The 18,231-nt window shown below is 42.5% G+C and overlaps 1 protein-coding gene across 1 annotated transcript in view; it reads left to right on the top strand.

Annotated features, from left to right (window-relative positions):
* Nucleotides 1-18,231, top strand: part of WNT2 (Wnt family member 2) — a 43,872-nt gene that overhangs the window by 12,313 nt on the left and 13,328 nt on the right. Inside the window, exon 4 of the mRNA XM_065938979.1 lies at nt 12,365-12,629. Coding sequence (XP_065795051.1) covers nt 12,365-12,629 — 265 coding nt within the window. The remainder of the gene's footprint in view (nt 1-12,364; nt 12,630-18,231) is intronic.

The raw sequence follows: 18,231 nt of genomic DNA on the forward strand, positions 1-18,231 counted from the left end.
GGATGTTGGAGAGAAAGGTTTCCCATGACTGAGATAGGGCAAACGCTTTCCAGGATGAAGGGCCTCCAAGTCACAGAAAGATATGAAAGCAGAAAAAACATCAAAAGTGAGGAATGACAAGGGTCCCAGAGGAGCTCATGACTTAGAATTAATATGGCCTGAGGCTGCAAATCTGAGTCTTGGCCCGCTGTGGAGAGCCTCAAATGCCATGCTGAGAGATTCAGATGCCGCTGTGAAGCAACAGGAAAGTACTGAACAAGATGGTACTGAACAGGAAGGGGGAGATGTTAAATTCTCAAGTTTTATTTCTATGCATTGTTAATTTCTCTAGAGTCCACTTTAAAAGAATGATAGATTTCAAAATTCAGATCTTCTGGTTTGAATGAACAACTTTAAAAAATGGACTCACTAGGAAATTTATGAGAAATTTTTACCTCCCTGAATTTTATTTTCAGCCTTACCTATACATATAAAGACTGATACAAATAGTAAGCTTCCTGATGAGTAGTAATTAAAAATTAGCATATGGCAACCAATGTTGCTATTGCTATTTATATTTTTAACATAATGTTTACATTGTTATTGGCATTTCTCTTATAGCTCAGGGGGTAAAGAATCTACCTGCAATCCACCTGCAATGCAGGGGACACAGGAGACACAGGTTCAGTCCTTGCACTGGGAAGATCCCCTGGAGAAGGAAATGGCAACCCACTAGAGTAGTCTTGCCTGAAGAAGCCCATGGATTCTGCCAGAGGAGCCTGGCAGGCCACAGTCCATGGCGTCACAAAGAATGGGACCCACCTGAGCACGAACATGGACAGACTTACACTGCTAGTAGCTCATTAGGGGTGCTCAGCTATTGACAGCATGTTGGCTAAGGCAACGTGGAGGCTGGGACTCTGGAATTAGAACCTGGTTCTAAAACTTGAGCACAATCTTGGACAGGTTACCTAGCAAGATTGCTACATAAAATACATATACATATGCACCAGGTTTTAAGCAAACCTAGAAGATAGGTATCATTATTATCCATATGTTGCATATGAAGAGACTAATTTCAGTTAGGGAATAAGTTCAATTCGTTACCTAATTCCCACCAGAATTGAATTTATTCCCTAGCTGAAATTCAAATTTAACCTAGCCTCCTGTAATTTTTATTTATATATTTTGATAGCCTGTATTTTATATGTGGGAAGTTTGGAGGGTGAAGATCCAGAGCTTTAGTTCTCTGCCCTGCCCAGGCCAGCACCAAGCAAGGTCAGCTCTGTGGAGCACGGGGCCTGCCCTTGAGCTTAGCCCACTGGGGCGCGGCACAGAACAGATACTTCCCGGTTCTGACCACAGGAAATGCCTCCAAAGTCAACACGAATGGATACTGTACAAGATGTAAGCACAGCTTTACAGGCAAGTAAGCTGTGGGCCTAACAAAGGCTTCCAAGAATAGATCCTATGATGCCACCTAAGATAAATAATACATAATGGTTCTGAACCAAGAGAACTGGGCGTGATGAAAAAGAAATCACTCTCTAAAAGTAAGGAATGGCAGTAGAAAAGAAAGTGATAAAACTGAACTGAATTAGAGCCAAACTGCTTTAACCTCCTATATATCCTCATCTTCCCTTCCTGTTGAGCATCTTCATGAAGCCCAACCACACTTAGCACAGATTTATTTTCTGGTTGGTTTTCTCCATTCATAAAATTAAATGCATTTTGAAAAATTAGATCAGTTTTCCCTGCCTCATCTCTGTCTTAATGGACCCCAAAATAGTATGTTCTTGATACTGTTGATCTTTTATTGTGTATGAATCAAAAACTAACCAGAATTAAATCCCTGAAGCAAAGAATAACTCTTAACAAAATTGTTATGTTCCAGGTAAAGTTCTATTATTCATATAAAATATTTTTTAGACTAGCTTCATTAGTCAGTAGGAACTATTATATAAATGGTTAGTCAACGGTAATGTTCTTGAATTCCACAAATATAAATTCCACACCTTATATTTCCTAGCTAAGCCCACCCACAGTCACTGTTTTCAAAGAATGACAGTGCTCAAGAAATCACAATGTCTTATTTAAGTTAATAACTGATTGCATAAGCAAATCAACTGCACAGTTTGCTAATAAATATTCCTTGTTTTCCTAGTTCCAGAGCATGTATGTTCGAAAGATATGTTGGTCTGGTTTTCACTCTCAGAGATGTGGACCTGTCAAAAGGATTTAATTGTTAATAAATGTACTTGGCTTTCAGCCTGTATCTGAAAATTAAATAATATGATTTTAATGTGTGTTTCCCTCAGGAAAATTGATATAGGACCAGAAATATGGTGGTTTTGTGGCAAACACCCAACTAAAAAGTGACGTGCTAACACTTCTTCAAATGCTCAAGTTAAACTAAATAATTTAGTTGAAACATACAACATATATCAAACTAAAATAAATCCTAAGTAGGCTTTCTAAGGCAAGGTCAGTAGTTAAGTCTGCACAGATTTCACATGGTGTGAGGTGGACTGCCCTTTTCTCTGATAGGAAATCAGTGTGGCACGATACAAGGGTCATAAACTTAGCAAAGCAGGTGCTTAGAAAAAAGACAACTCTCATAATCTACAAAGAATTCATAAAGGCTTCTTTGTATAAAGAAGTATACAAAGTGTATACAAGTATATACAAGGTGTATAAAGACACCCTGGCATTACTTGAGTTCTGTCTTCAAAAAGGCTGAGTTAAGAGACTAAAATTTCAGTCTCCTTGGGAGAAGTTTGTCTTTAAAACTGTCAAAATAATTCTTTGTGGACTAATATTTAATGTGAAAACACTAAATGCAGGAACTTTTGCAGAACCCACCACTGAAACCAGAGTAAATGAACCTCTCAGAACGTCATAAGAAAGGCTGGCAGAGTGATTTCAGGTGTCAACCTGGTGTCTGACAGGCTTGGGGTGCATCCTGCCTCAACCATATTGCCTGTAAGACCTAAGGCAAGGTCCTCAGCATCTAGGTATCTCAATAGCCTCATCTGTAAAATGGGGATGAAAATAGTATATGCCTTTTATGCTTGAGTGGGTTAAATAAAAGTGCTTAAATCAAGTGCTTAGCATGGCTTAACATATTCCAAGAGCCTAATGAATGCTATGCATCATTATTATGCTCTGACCTTTAGTTGGGACAGATAAATATAAAACAGAATTATTCTATGTTGCACAATGCATGTATTTCCTTCTTCTATACCTTTAAAAAAAAAAAATTCAGACTTCTGTTTCTGCGGTAGAGAAGACTAATATTTATAAATTTCTTAAATTCTAAGAGTAGAACATAACTTCTGTAGACCTGAAGGCTTAAAATGCTGAAAGTCAAAGATTTAAGGACCATCCACAATCTACTAAGTAAAATTTTAGCAATAATGGAACAATGAGCTTATTGAAGATTTTTCATTGGGAACAGTTATATATTAAGCAAAAATGGTTTCTACAAGGCTAAATGCCAAGAGTAATGCTGTCCTCAGCAGTCATATTTATTCATCTTTTTAAACGTTGTCATGTCAAATGAGGTTTAGCAATGGGATGCCACAGTACAAACCCTGATGGGACTAAACAAATGGTTAGAGGGGGCTGATGAGGAATTGTGCTGACTGCCTGAAGGGTATAAAAAGCTATAAGGGCTGTGAGATTGTTGAAAAAGGAGCCTAAGGAGGCAGAAAATGGAACTTTGACAGCAGCCCATGTCAAGAATCAAAGAAGGAAGTGGTAGAAGAAACCCTTCAGAAAAGATTCAAGACAAAATAGGAAACAGGACTTGAATGTGTCATGGGATGTGGCCTACGTTTCTGAAAGAAGTTTTCAGTATCACACATTGAAGACAGACAGCAAGTCACTGTAATTGATTCTTTATCATGTTCTTTCTGTTATAAAAACAATACTCATACAAACAAAAGTAACAAACAGAGAAGTGCAGAAGTGTGTATCATAAAATGAGAACATTTCTTCCCCTCACAATCCTTGTCTCCTTCCAGAACATTTCAAAGTGCAATCAGACGCAAGGCTGTGGATAGAACATATACTTTTTCACTTCTTTCTCCCTCAGACCTCATTAAAATCATAGTAATGGAATAGACATGGTTTAAACCAACAATAAAGAGAATGGTCAAAGAAATGAGAGAACTCAACAAATTTCTGAAAAGTGGAAAGGGAATGAAGAAATTGTAACTGATAGAGCAGGATGGAGAAGCCTCAGTCTAGCAGAATAGATGAGGAGGAGGGAAAAAGCAGATGAGGAACATGGAAACCAAGATGCCCTGAGAAAATTTCAGATACAAATGAGCACTGGAGAGAAGCATAGGTCTGAAAATTGGGATTAACTGAAAAATCCACTGGTGGCATAAAGAGCCCCATCTCCTCTCCTTTACTCCTAGGCAGAACTCCTGGAAGTTTAGCATCAAATCTTCTAGGCTTTTTGGAGTTACAGTCTCCCAAACAAACAGCGTCCTACTTAGTCACTAGAAACCAAACCTCTGGTCCACAAGCCCTACCATATAACCAGATTCTTAAATATCTTTTTATGACTTCACTCTTAGATATGAAGAGAATGTCCAAGAATTACCATATACTTGATTAAATTCAGAAGCATAAAAGGAAAAATAAAACAAAAAAGCAGTAAGTCAGGGATGAAAAAAGAAATTTTTAAAAACCAAGAAGACCCAAGAAGGTATGAGCAACAAGAATGAATGCTTTCAAAAAGTGACAATGAGAAAACAAGAGAACACTTGGAAGAGAAAGTCAAAGAAATCTCCCAGAAAGTAAAACAAAAAGCCCAAAGGAAAGAGAGTCATAATATCACCTCTCTTTCCCACTTGAGTTTGAAACCAGCTGAAAAGTGGACAAGGAAGGTAGATATAAGGAGTAACAGCAGCTGCTGCAGGATGGGGGGTGGGGGGGTGGGGTGGGGGGGTGGGAAAGGCAGCGCTGGAGGATGAAGCTTCGATTCCACTCCAGAGCTGGGCAGACTTACTCATCCTGTTCCAGGCTGCGTACCCAGGCCCTGCAGGGAACCCTTTGTTGGAGGGCAGGAACTGATCATAACTCATCTTCTCCACATGCTGGCAGATGCCCAAAGAGAAGGAACCCAGACACACAAGCCCTGCTCCTTCCTCTAAACTCACCAGTTGGAAAAGTCTGTTGTCCTCCCCTGGGGAGAAATGAGTAAGGGGATAGAGAGAGCCAGGAGTGTTACTCTAATGGAATTTCTTCCTCAAGAAGCCAGGAAGAAAGTATTAAAACTATAAAAGAGAAAATATAAGAGACATGGAGGATTGATTCAGAAGGTTCAGCAACTTGACTAATTAGAAGGCCATAAAGAGACTAAAAAATTGTGGCATGTTGAGGGGGTGGAATATTAAGAGAACATCTCAGCACTGAAGTTTTCAGATTGAAAGGGCCCACTGAGGGCTGAACAGGACTAATTTTTTAAAAACTTCTAAATACATCCTTATGATATTTCAGAACACCAAGGATAAGAGCAAGTTTCTAGTGCCTTTCATGTAGTGGGTGAGAGGAGAAGTGAAATGAAAACAAAAATCGGTTGGCAGAGAATCAGCTGCACATCAGATTTCCCATCTGTAACAGTAGAAGCCAAAACCTTGGAGCAATACCTTCAATTTTGAGGGAAAATGATTCTCAACCCAGAATTTTATCACCAGCCAAACTATTAGTCAAGTGTAAAGACTGAATAAAGACTTCATAATACACAAGATTCAGACAATGCATCCTCCATGCACCTTGAAGGAGTTACTCAAAAAGGGCTGCAGTAAAGAGAAGGAAGGAACCAAAAGAAAGAGAGAAAACGTGGCATCTGGCAGAGCTGTGTGTTTCTCTAGGAGGGCATGATCCCAGCTGTGTGCCGGTGAGACTAAGAAGATTCAGGGCCACAGAACCCCCCCCCCCCGCCCAGGAAAGAAGGGGAAGTGATGGAACAGGTGGAATTAGCATGAGAGTGTAAGACAGTAGGTTACAGTAAGTGCATTTAGTAACAAGTAAAGTAAGAAAACACCAAACTTCACTCTAGCAACAGTCTTCAGCACAGACGTTGTGCAGTTGGATCAGTGATTATAAAATGCAGTCCTGGTTGTGCAATTAACTAAGGAGATCAAACCAATCACTCCTAAAGGAAATCAACGCTGAATATTCATTGGAAGGACTGATGCTGAAGCTCCAAAACTTTGGTGAAGAGATGACTCATTGGAAAAGACCCTGATGCTGGGAAAGACTGAAGGCAGGAGGGGAAGGGGGCGACAGAGGACGAGATGGTTGGATGGCATCATCCATTCAATGGACATGAGTTTGAGCAAACTCTGGGAGATAGTGAAGGACAGGGAAACCTGGAAAGCTGTAGTCCATGGGGTTGCAAAGAGTCAGACACAACTTAGCCACTGAACAACAACAAATATTTATTGTTTTCAGTTTTTAGATTTGATGTTTAGACATACCACGAGAGACTTCGTTATGGTTACAGAATATTAATGCCCCAATCTTCGTCAACACAAAAGGACAGACCATGCTGACGGAGACTGGGAAGTAGAAGGGGAGGAGAACAGAGGGGGCTGCAAATATCCTTGTCTCATAAAAGAGAGCACTGGTGACTTCTGGAACTAGAAGAGGTACAAGGATTCTTCTTGAAGTTGGAGAAGTCATCAGAACCAACCTTGATAGAACCATGTTGGGAGTGGGGAGGGAAGGGTAAACTTAGTGAGGTGTGAATCAAGTTTTCACCCTCTCCTGTAAGGAGAAGTCTATCGGGGACTATACAACATTGACTGGAAGGAAAATAAAGTGACTGGCAGAACTGTACACTCCGTTGTGCCAACTGTGCGTGGCACCCCTCTCCAGAGGGCTTCATTCACTGGCATTCAGGTTTGTTTAGCTATTAAGAGAACTTTCTGGTGGATGTCCATAAAATACCTTGAGGATGGGATTCTGTTTCTCATAAAGCTGGAGGAAAACTAGTACAGACCTTGTTCTACAGGCACGTAATGAACCACCACAAGGGCACAATGCATTAAAAATGACGGCTCTGGGGTTGTGCCAGGCAGACTGGGAGGGGAGAGGTGGAGCGGGCACAGCAGAGTTGCTACTTTTTATTCTCTTTTCTGGACTCTAATTTTCTTAAATCACGTGCACATGCTGCTGCGGCTCCCGCTGTTATGTCGCTCGGTTGTGTCCAACTCTTTGTGAGCCCATTGACTGCGGCCTGCCGGGCTCCTCCGCGCACGGGATTTCCCAGGACAACCCACTGGAGTGGGCTGCCATTTTCTTCTCCGGGGCATCTTCCCCAACCAGGGATTAAGCCTGCCTCTCCTGCTTGGCAGGTGGATTCGTTACCACTGAGCACCTGGGAAACCCCATGTGCACACACTTAACTTTAGAATTCAAAAGTCATACATAAAAACAAACACAGAAAGTCCCAGACTGGCTGGCAGTCCTGGATGTCCCCAGGTCCCCTGCTTCGTTCCCTCATTTCTTCACAGTGCAAATAAAAAGTCTGTTGCAGCTCCACAGCTGCCTGCGTGGGAATCCCCCAGCCCCTCTTCCCGCGCCTCCGGGAACCCCGGAGGAGCATCCTTGTGGCAGGCCCCGGCGCGGCAGCCTGTCCCAAAGCAACACTAACGCAAAGGGCTGTTGGTGGGAAATCTTCCCTGGAGGTCAGGACATTTTGGAGACATAGGATATGACACAACTTCTAATTCAGTCCTCAGATATCCCAGTTTCTAGAAGTGTAAGACAGGCTCTGCATGTGAATGTCTCACGTGCTCTGGCCGCGGCGCGGACTCCTTTTCTACTCCGCCACCTTCCCGGGTGTGGACTGACTCTCGGCCTGGCTGTGCATTAGAGGCACCTGGACCGGAAGTGCCCTCAAGGTGCCCCCCCACCCCCACCGCCCCGGGTTACGGTGTGTTCTGCTCCAGGAGAGGTCAGCGGCTCTGCGATGGAGGCAGTCTCCAGGTGGATTCTAACGTGTAACCAGGAAGAGAAGCACGGCTGTACTCCGCTCTGCTCTCTCTAGTTGCCAGAGAATAATCCCCAGATTCTTGGTTGGTTTGTTTTCTTTTAACCTGAGGAGTAGTTTGACTGTTTTTCCCTCTTTCGGATTATGCAGCCCCTCAGACAGCATCCAGATTGTAAATGAACATTCTTTCCCTTCCTTCTCTGTGTATGCACACATATGCAAGCCTTTTAAAAGTGCATCATACCACTTACATTGTTCTGCAGTTTACTTTTCACTTGATTTCCTTTTATGCCTGTAAGAATGATATTAATTAATCAAAAGCCATATCATATTCCTTTATTAAGCACATACCATTGTCTTGCTGACATCATCTGGGTTTTTCCTGATATTTTCTTATTGCTAATTATGCTGCAGTGAACATCCATATGGGTCTGTATCCTTCAAAGCTTGTGCAAATATTTTGAGAGTATCACCAAAGTCGGATACTGTACATTTAAAATTTTGACAAGTATTGCAAAAATGCTATTTTACGTGACATATTGATTTAATCTCTCACCAACAGTTTGTTAAAGCATCTCCTTTCCACGCTCTTACCAACACCAAATATTATCAAATTATTGATTTTTTTATTATTACTTGCTAGCCTGCTAGGCAAAAGAAAAAAAAGTGTTACACAATTCCAGTTTGCTTTGTCTGACTCCTAGTGAAGTTGAACATCTTTTTATCTTGTTATTAGTACTTTGTATTTCTCCTATGAATGAACTGTTTCATAGGGTTTTTTTTATGACAATAGTTTGGAAGATGCAATGTAATTCCTATTTCCCTTCTTACCTCTTTTTTGCTCTAATAGGTCTATAACATTATCCATTTAATTCTTGATTTAGTCAAAAGAATAGAGGGAAGCAGAGTATGCACAATTCAAAATTTGAGAAAAACACAATTTACAGGAATATTTAAAATGTGTTTGTAGAAAGAGCACAGATCTGTGGGTGAGACATATCTGATTCACATTTTTTTAATAGTCTGCCTCTGTCTTGCGGGGTGACTCTGGGGATTTGACTTTCCTTACTGAGCCCTGGTTTCCATAACTGTAGAATGGGAATAATAATCTACTTTGCCTAATCATGGTAATTACATAAGACAATGTGTGGAGCCTGGCACACAGTGCTGTGCTTATTATTATAATGTTATTATATCATTTGAATATTGGAGTTCTTCTAAACTAAGAAACATTATTGTGAGTATCTTACTCTTATATCAGTTACTTTCTAAATCAGGCCACCTAGGCTTAGGTCCCCTGCCCTCTGCCTCTCTGATGAAGTGGGTGTTTCCCTCTTCAAGTTTAAAGGTTTGAATGTCAAGTCTGCAAACTCAGTATATAGAAAAGGCAGAGGTAGCCCCCAAGTGTGGCTGAGCACTGCTTGGACTGCATGTTAGGGATGGGACCTGGAGATGCCAGCAAACCCAGTATCAGAGAAGGTGTTTCACTTTCCCCCCTGGTTAATTGTCAGAGTCTGTGATTAAACCGCAATCAAGAACTGATCATGGTTCTGGTGGAAATACTTTCACTTATAAGTAACAGACCCCAGGGACACTAAAAGAGGAGGAAACCTTAATATCTTGGATCACAAGAAGTCTGAAAGGAGGGCAGGGCGATGGTGGGTTCATTCAAGCAGTTCAGCAACACCCTCTGGAAGCTAGTTCTTCCTACCTTTCCAGGCTGCTGTCTACAGCCTGTTGCTTGTCCTGCATTAGCTGCTTCATGTCCCAAGGAGGCAGCTGCAGAAAACTGCATCCAGAGACAGAGAAAAGGACAGTCATCTCTTTTAAAGAGTGAAGAAACCTTTCCTACAAGCCTCCCAACAGATTATTTGTAACATCATATTGGCCCAAATTGTATCACTACATACTCTATGCAAAAAAAAAAAAAAAAAAATCAGTGGCAGAACAGTGCAATTAGTATTAATGATTTGGGTTGTTCTGGGTCAGAAAGAGTCCAAGCCAGTTCTGAAGCACGTGGCTACCCAACACCTGAACAGAAGTTAGAAGGAAGAGAGAAGTGGCCACAGCCACTCAGTGAGTGACAGTGATGATCAACAGGGTGTACCACTGCCGTGCCGCATGTGCCTGTAAGAACTCATAAAGTGTATTTTAAATTAATATGTAAACCCGTCAGTTAATCATATAAAAATACCAAGTTCTAACTTTGTAACCTGGAAACTTAGTATTAATATTACAAAGGAGAGTAATATATCCCATTATTTTCAAAGACAGAAGTATTACTTGTGAGTAAATAAGTCAGCTTTTAAAGGAATAAGCTTTGATGAATAAGCGTTCATAGTCAGTTCCCAAACCCTTGGCATGGAGTCAGCTCTGTGTAGCTCCATCAAGATCTTTGAACAGAAAGCTCCTGGACAGGTGACCCAAGTGAGGCAGAGCGGGTGGAGTCAAGATGGTCCTCCTATCGGTGTTTCTCTGGCAGGGGCCTGCTGTCCAGGTCACCTAATGAGTCTCATACCAAACACCTGCCATATCAAGATAGGGGGGCAGAGTGGGGGGCACAAGGGAAGTGTAGTTCCAGAAAGGAGTCCATTCTGAAACACCCTTTAAAGATGCCCAGAGCCCCGTGACCTGGAGGACCACACTCAGGACATTTCTCCTTCCTCCTGTGTGCTTCCCTCCAAAGTTGGCTTATGCTGAACAGGTCAGACTTCAAATGTAACAGGGCACAGTCCTCATGGGGGGCAAAGCGGGAAAGGCGTGGTGCTACGGCCTGAGCCGAGAAGGGGATGCATAACCGTGGAGACCACGTGCTGTCCCGGCTCCTTCTAGGTTGCTTTTGTGGGACTGATCTTCTGCAATGATGAACATTCTGCATGCTTGGTTCTACCATAGCCTTGGATGGAAACTGAGTCTGTAGAAGAGGCAAAACCTGGGTAGAGTTACCTGGGGTGAGGCCCTGGGGAGGCACAGGCATCCTGGAACACTGGTTTCTGTGAGGTGGGGTGTGGGGGTGAGCTGGGGTGCTGTGGGGAGCTCTACTGAAGTTTTGTGCTGGAGCCAACCCCCATATCCCCACCCACCCCAACTAAGAACCTCAGAGAGCGGGCAGAGTTCCAACCATCAGCTCCAAGTTCTTAGAAACAGGGCTGTCAATGCATTACCCTAAGAATTTTGTTCCTAGTACCACCTCAGATAATGTCACCAAGGGGTTTCACTCCCCTTCTGCCTATGCCTCCCATCCGCAACACCCCTTGGCTTAGGCACGCAAATGGAGAGGATGGAGGCCCTCAGAAGGCAGGTTTCTCATCCTCTACTCTGTGCCTGAGCTAAGGACCAAAGGCTCAGACTCGGTGAGGTCTGCAAGGTCGGTCTCTCCCACAGCCTCTCTCACTCAGAAATGAGTGTCACAGTGCTCTGGGGAGCTGATGAGGGAGACCCTACTCATTCCACTTGCCTCTATTTCCTCTCTCCAAAAGAACAGAGCGAGCTCAGCTCTCACTGAGTTATTCAGAATAACTCACCCAGAGCTGAGTGATAATCCCCCAAATTTAATGTCACCCTCAGGGTCACCGACTGACTTTCCAGTGTACCCTGACTCTGTCCTTACAGCTGTGTAACCTTGGACAAGTGCTTTTACACTCTGCAAGTCTTGCTCCTCAGTCATCTGTAAATGAATCCTGTAACACAGACTTGTAAAGATCAAGATCATCAAGACAGAGTGCAGAAGCATCAGCACCATGCCTGGACCATGGCAAACACCTCATAAATAGGAATAACCACTAGTATCGGCTTATTGGAAGAAAACAGGCTTAGCAACTATTTGTTCATTTGAGTGATAGTATACATTTTCAGCATAGTAAAACATATATTTAGAAATACTCTAATTCATTCCCTCATTCTTCAAATTGGCCCCACACCCCAGTAAATTCAAATTAGTGAGGCTTTTTTTATGCCCATAGGGAAGCAGGTTCACAGTCAGATGCTGCCCTCCCCACCTGCTGCAGTCCGTGTAGTGTGCCCAGAGCGACCAGCAAGTGACTGCAACATCTCCCAGTTCTGAGTTCCAGGATCCTGGGTCTTCAGTTACTTCCCTTTTCCTCCCCCCACCTCTGCCTTTTAAAAACATATATATTTTTTTTATTGCAGTGTAGTTAATTTACAATGTTGTGTTAATTTCTACTGCACAGCAAAGTCATGCAGTTTTGCATATATATATATATATATATATATATATATATATGCACCTTCTTTTTCATATTTTCTACCATAATGGTTTATGGTCACTTCCTGATTGCTTGGAGGTAAGAAAAGTGGCAGCGTGTGTGTACATTTGAATCTCCCTCCACTGAACTCACCCGTCCTTTCCCACAGGCTGTAAAGAGGTTCTTGAAGCAGGAGTGCAAGTGTCACGGCGTGAGCGGTTCCTGTACCCTGCGGACCTGCTGGCTGGCCATGGCTGACTTCAGGAAAACGGGCAATTATCTCTGGAGGAAGTACAACGGGGCCATCCAAGTTGTCATGAACCAGGATGGCACTGGTTTCACTGTGGCTAACAAGAGGTTTAAAAAGCCAACGAAAAATGACCTCGTGTATTTTGAGAATTCTCCAGACTACTGTATCAGGGACCGAGATGCAGGTAAGTTCAAAACACTTTATTCAAAGTACCTAATTCTTCCAAGAATCAGCACTCCTCAAGTTAAGTACAGTACTGTATTTTCCACCTGCTAGTCCTCTAAGTACAGCCTGCTGTCTTCAGGTTCAAAGCTCAGGTTCTTTAGCATTCATATTTTAAGTGCACAGAAAGCTCTCCTAAGCAACTGGAGAAATTCACTGATAATGTGCAGATTCTGGAGAAATGGGAACCCAACAAGAATGTACGTGGCAAAAAGTCAAAATATGCAGATTAGCAAAAGTCCTCAGCCTGGGCAGAACTCTAATTGGTGGGATCATGTCCACTATGTATAGAAGCCCAGCATCTTCCCTGTGATTTGACACTCAGGGGAGGACAGCTTTGCAGTGTATCTGCCCCTTTAAGTCCCACCTTTGTGATTATGGAAGAGGGTCCCAAGGCTTTACAGTTAGCTTGTTCTGAAATCCTCCATACTTCACACTCCCTCGCTCTTTCCAAAATGCTCTGAAGTTGCCAAATACTTGAAAGCAGGAATTCATCCCCACTGGCTCAGCTGTCAGAGACCGGTGGATGAGGGCTGCGTAAGAGGCACTAGGTTTATTAAAGCCACACCCTTCCCTCGCTGACGCACCTTCCCTGTCCTGAACTCATCAGAGGGCGGCTCCACCAGCCTCAGTACAGCGGTTACCACCTGTGGGCTTCACACATGTGCTTCTCCCCTCGTGCCCCTCCTGTTCAGCCCTGAACTCCGGGCTTAGCACAAAATCCATTAAAGACTTTGATACTGAATAAGAATGACCACTACGTCTCAGTGGAGAGGAGGTGATGGGGAGCCCACAGCCAACTTATCTCAAGCCAACTTCTCAGATTTAGTAGAAAGCAAGGGAATTCATTACCAGGAAAAACATCCTTGAATTCAAATTCGGAATTTGTTTTTCATTCCAAAGTAATTGCAAAGGAAACAGTAAAACAGAGTGGACGTCAGCAGCTCCTATCACAGGTCTGAGCAGGATTATCAGGGGATGTCACAAAAAGTCCAGAGCCTCTTCTTTGTCCTTGAGTGGTTGAATTGGCTTCATGGTTTGATGAGCTGATTCTTTGCAGCCCCAGAGCACGTTTGGACATGCAGCCCTGGATTAATAACTGCTGAGCGAAAGGGCCAGATGCTGTGCCCTGCTGCATTCCTCACGTGCTTTGCGACCTCTAACAAGTCATCCTACCTGTTAGGCCAAAAGTTTCCACCGAATCCCCAAGAAACCTGTGTTTTGGTACAGGAGGGTCCCAGAGGTCTGGGTTCCTTTCTGCCATTAACTAGCTGCTTAACCTCAGACTGCTCAGACAAGCATGGGGCTGATGACATCAGGCTCACTTTAGGAACGATGTACTGACTCCTGTGTGCCAGGTACTGCTCTAAGACCATTGCACACATGGTCTTATTTAATCCTTAGAACCGCCCTATGACATCAGTGCACTGGAACTGATTATTGAAGAAAAAAGACAAAAATGATTAAGAAGAGGGTGGTTCCTGGTTGATCAACATCAACCAGGAACCAAATTCACTTCTTATATTTTTGAGATCAGTTAAGCACCCTGGATATCATTGTCCCTATTGTACAGATGAGAAAGTGAGTAACCAGCTCAAGATCTGGCTGGTCTTGGAGGGGATGAATGTCCAGTTGTCTGACCCCATGGCCTGCGCTCCTAACCCAGACATTACAGCTTGCTCCTGTCTTTCTCCCAGGTTTGAAGCACCTCACTTCAATCATAAGAGGACCTGCTTCCCCTGGACATCTTTTCTGGTTTTTTGAATTGAAGCAGTTTGCCCAGTGAACTAGTTATGCATGATGACCATTTAATTGCTACGTATAGATAGAAAGACCTTACTTTCTTCACAATAGGGAGATTCTGAATTGAATCCCTGCTGCCTCTTCAGGATACTAAGTTATTCTTGTACACTTTGCTTTTTATACTCCCATATATTAGAACACGATTCTGTTTCTTGATCCTAAAATAGCAAACACATTTGCAGTGCCCACCACATGTTAGGGCTTGATCCATATTCTCTCATTGAGTAAGGTGGGATGTTATTATCCTACTTCATGGGAGGGGAAACTGAGGCTCAGACAGGTTACAGATTTTTCCCAAGGACTCTAATGGGTAAGAGGCAGAGCAGGGACTTGAATCCAAGTCCCTCCATCCTTGTAACTATTTCAGTCTGCCTCCAAATGCACCAGCCACAAGGCCTACTGCCGCAGGTCCAGACTTTCTGAGGGAGGTTATATAATTTACTCACTCTCTTAATTTATTTCCCTTCTATTTTAGACTTATTTTAGCTTTTCTGACTTAAAAAGATGTGAATTTGGTTCTGGGTTGGTATTGATTTACCAGGAGACACCTTGTTATTTTTTTAAGTAGCCAGTTCCATTGTTTTAGATTAGATTTCCACTAAGATTCCTAGATTATTCATAAATTGAACTATACTTAAGGCCTTTTTATTTTGGCTAAGCCTAGAAAAATGCCAAACTCATCTATGAAAACTTGCAATATTTCTTTTTAGTTCTGTTGACCGTCAGATGACTGTTTTGGTGAAAATATGATTTAGAGTGTTTGATATTATGTGGAGAAATTTTGGGTTGCTGACAGTATTTTTTCATTGTTCATATCTGGACAAAAAACACTTACAAATAACACACATATGAGATGCAGATTTTCCCTGAGACAGCCTCCTTTAACCCAAAGGGCTGCTGAGGGCCTTGCCCTGGTCTGTGTAGAGATGAGACTTTCTCCAGACTACTTTTACTAGAGACTTCTGTGGTATGTGCTCTGAAAAGTCGGTCAAAGTGTATAGTTCTGAATCTTCCTGGAGTGGCTCCCAACTTTTGATTGTGCAGGCAGTGAGATATGACAGAGTCTGAGAACTGTGAGAAGGGGAGATTCCTGAATCTAACTCAGTGGCATTCCTTCTCTGGGCTCTCCGCCTTCATTTGGGTCAGTGCTAACATTCTCTGATGTACATTTTAAGAAGCACTCACAGTTAACGAGTCAGGACATCACTGAGAGAGTCTCCCCGTGTGATTGCACGACATCAGATCTGCTTTATGGTAAATGGAACATATTCAAAATGAGTTGTTGTTGTTCAGCTGCTAAGTTCTGTCCAACTCTTTGAGACCCCATGGACTGCACAAACCAGCTTCCCTGTTCTCAGAAATGGGTTACCATCAGAGTTATCCAGGCTCTAAAATAAGTCAGAAGTTTTCAGTAAAATTTAAATCAAATATATTTGTGTGTGTGTATATATATATATATATATGTGTGCATGTGTATGTGTATATATATATATTCACTTTCTCTATTAAAATTGACACTAACTTTTCCCTTGATTTCATCACAAACTACCCACTCTGCTGTGTTGTGATCATTTTATCTTGCTTTTTTAAAAAAAAATATCATGTACATTTAATATTCAATTGATTGGGCAACTTCCCTTTGTCAGCACTTAGAAAAGCAATGGTAGTGAGAAGATTGAATATTGTCAAGTCATAGATATTTGGAATTAGCAGACTTTACTCTTGTTAGTTACAGGCTTCTTCCTGTTCAGATCCACTCATATCTGACTGAAGTGAGCTGGCTTGTTTTGTCATTTCAATTTGTGAAGTGGATAAAGTCTGTAGGTCTAGTCTACTATTTTCCAAAGTGAGGACTTCTTCAGAGACCTGTTGGATCAGAATCTCAGGGATTTTTTTCATGCGATTCTGTATGCTTTTCACACTCAAGCACATCAAAGTTTGAAAAATCCATAGGATTCCCTGGTAGCTAAGATGGTAAAGAATCTGCCTGCAATGAAAGAGACCCAGGTTTGATCCCTGAGTTGCGAAGATCCGCTGGAGAAGGGTATGGTTACCTGCTCTAGTATTCTGGCCAGGAGAATTCCATGGACAGAGAAGCCTGGCTGGCTACAGTCCATAAAATTACAAAGAGTTGGACACAGCTGAGCAACTAACACTGTCACTTCACTTTTCAGGGAATCCACAATTCCCTGATTTTCTATAAGTATCAGGTATGAAGAAATCTTACCTGAGAGATTTTTTGTTGTTGTTAAATATCTGATCTCTTACAAAGGAAAAAGAAGTTTTTCTATTTGAAAAGCTCTAAATAAGTGTCACTCAAAAATATCCCTGCCCTGACTTACACAGTATAAGAGGGTGTTCTTTCACATTAAGGCATTTTTGGGGACCCTCTTTTACCGGGAAGAGCACTCTGAAATGATCTCATCCATCAAAACTTTCCTTGGAATTAGCTTGACGGAGATCATCAAGTCAGCCCTTTAGTGAAGTCCTGAAACAATGATATCAGGACTAGTGGATTTTGGTGAGAATTACGGAAGGGTGAGTCAAGACCCTAGAGTATTTCTGGGTGAAGACAGACCCAAACCTCAGTTTGGAAAGGTAATGGGAACTTTGGGTGAACTCCTACTGAGAATCAGGCCTTGGGCTGCAAGCCTTGTGTGCATTTTCTCTAAATCTTCACAGCAGTTACCTCTATTTATAGAGAAGGAAACTGAGCCTCTGAAAAGGTAACTTGTCCAAGATTTTGTGGCCTGTAAGTTGTAAACAAAACAAAATAAATAAAATCAAAACAAAATTCTATACCTTTCTTACCTTACTTCCTAAAACTTGAGAGTAGCGACTGGGGGGCTGTGTAATAAAAGGCAGCATGAGGACATAGAACATAATGGAATGAGGTGCCCGCAAAGCAGGGAGGTGGGAGGTGGGGAAGCTTCAACCTCATTCAGCTCACATTGCCGAGAAGCTCCATTCAGTTACAAGCCCTTTCAGATTTGGAGGGTGTTAACGTCTCCAATTGCTTCTAAGAAATGATAAGCTCGAAAACCTGTAAAGGAAGATTTTCTTATGGCAACAATAATGACAAAAGACTTTTTTACCCCCCAGTCTTCCATTGAAGAAGCTGAGTGCTCTGATGTTCAACTATAAATACTTCCTAGAGATTCGGAGAGTAGGTACAGCCGTGTGATGCTGTGCGTGTGACATTTTGCAGGCCGAACTGGAGGCCAGATCTAGGAACTGGGCCTTCGGGGATGGGTGGTTGTGTGGCTATCTCCTCTGGTTATTGCCCCGGCATCTGTAAATCAAAGAAGCCCTTCAGTTAGAGATAGGTGCATCTCTGGCTAAGGAATGCTGCTGTCTCTCCAGAGAAGGCCTGCACCTAATCACAGGCCACTTGCACTGGTTATTCTGTAAAAACCCTGACCTGGGCCAGAGGTCACCACGAGGTCTCCTCTCCCGCTGTAGAAAACAAGCAATCCTCCTGTCAAGTTCAGAAAGCAAATGGAGTTCACCAGTTGTTTAACTTGTTACTGAAAGCCTGAGACAGGTTTCCCTTGCTGTCTAGAAGTAGAACCTTCCTATAAAAATTTTCATAAGCCGAAATGGCAAAAAGCGAAGAAGTGATTACCTTAGGACACATCTTGCTAACAGATACACAGGATCCATGGAGATAAAGCATGGACACTCACAAACTCAGTTCCAGGTGATGGCACCTTGATGCTGAGATGCTGAGTGTAGGTCCTGGGGAAGGAGCTGAGTAGGGC

The sequence above is a fragment of the Muntiacus reevesi genome, chromosome 6 (assembly GCF_963930625.1).
Source record: "Muntiacus reevesi chromosome 6, mMunRee1.1, whole genome shotgun sequence".
In the NCBI taxonomy this organism is placed as follows: domain Eukaryota; kingdom Metazoa; phylum Chordata; class Mammalia; order Artiodactyla; family Cervidae; genus Muntiacus; species Muntiacus reevesi.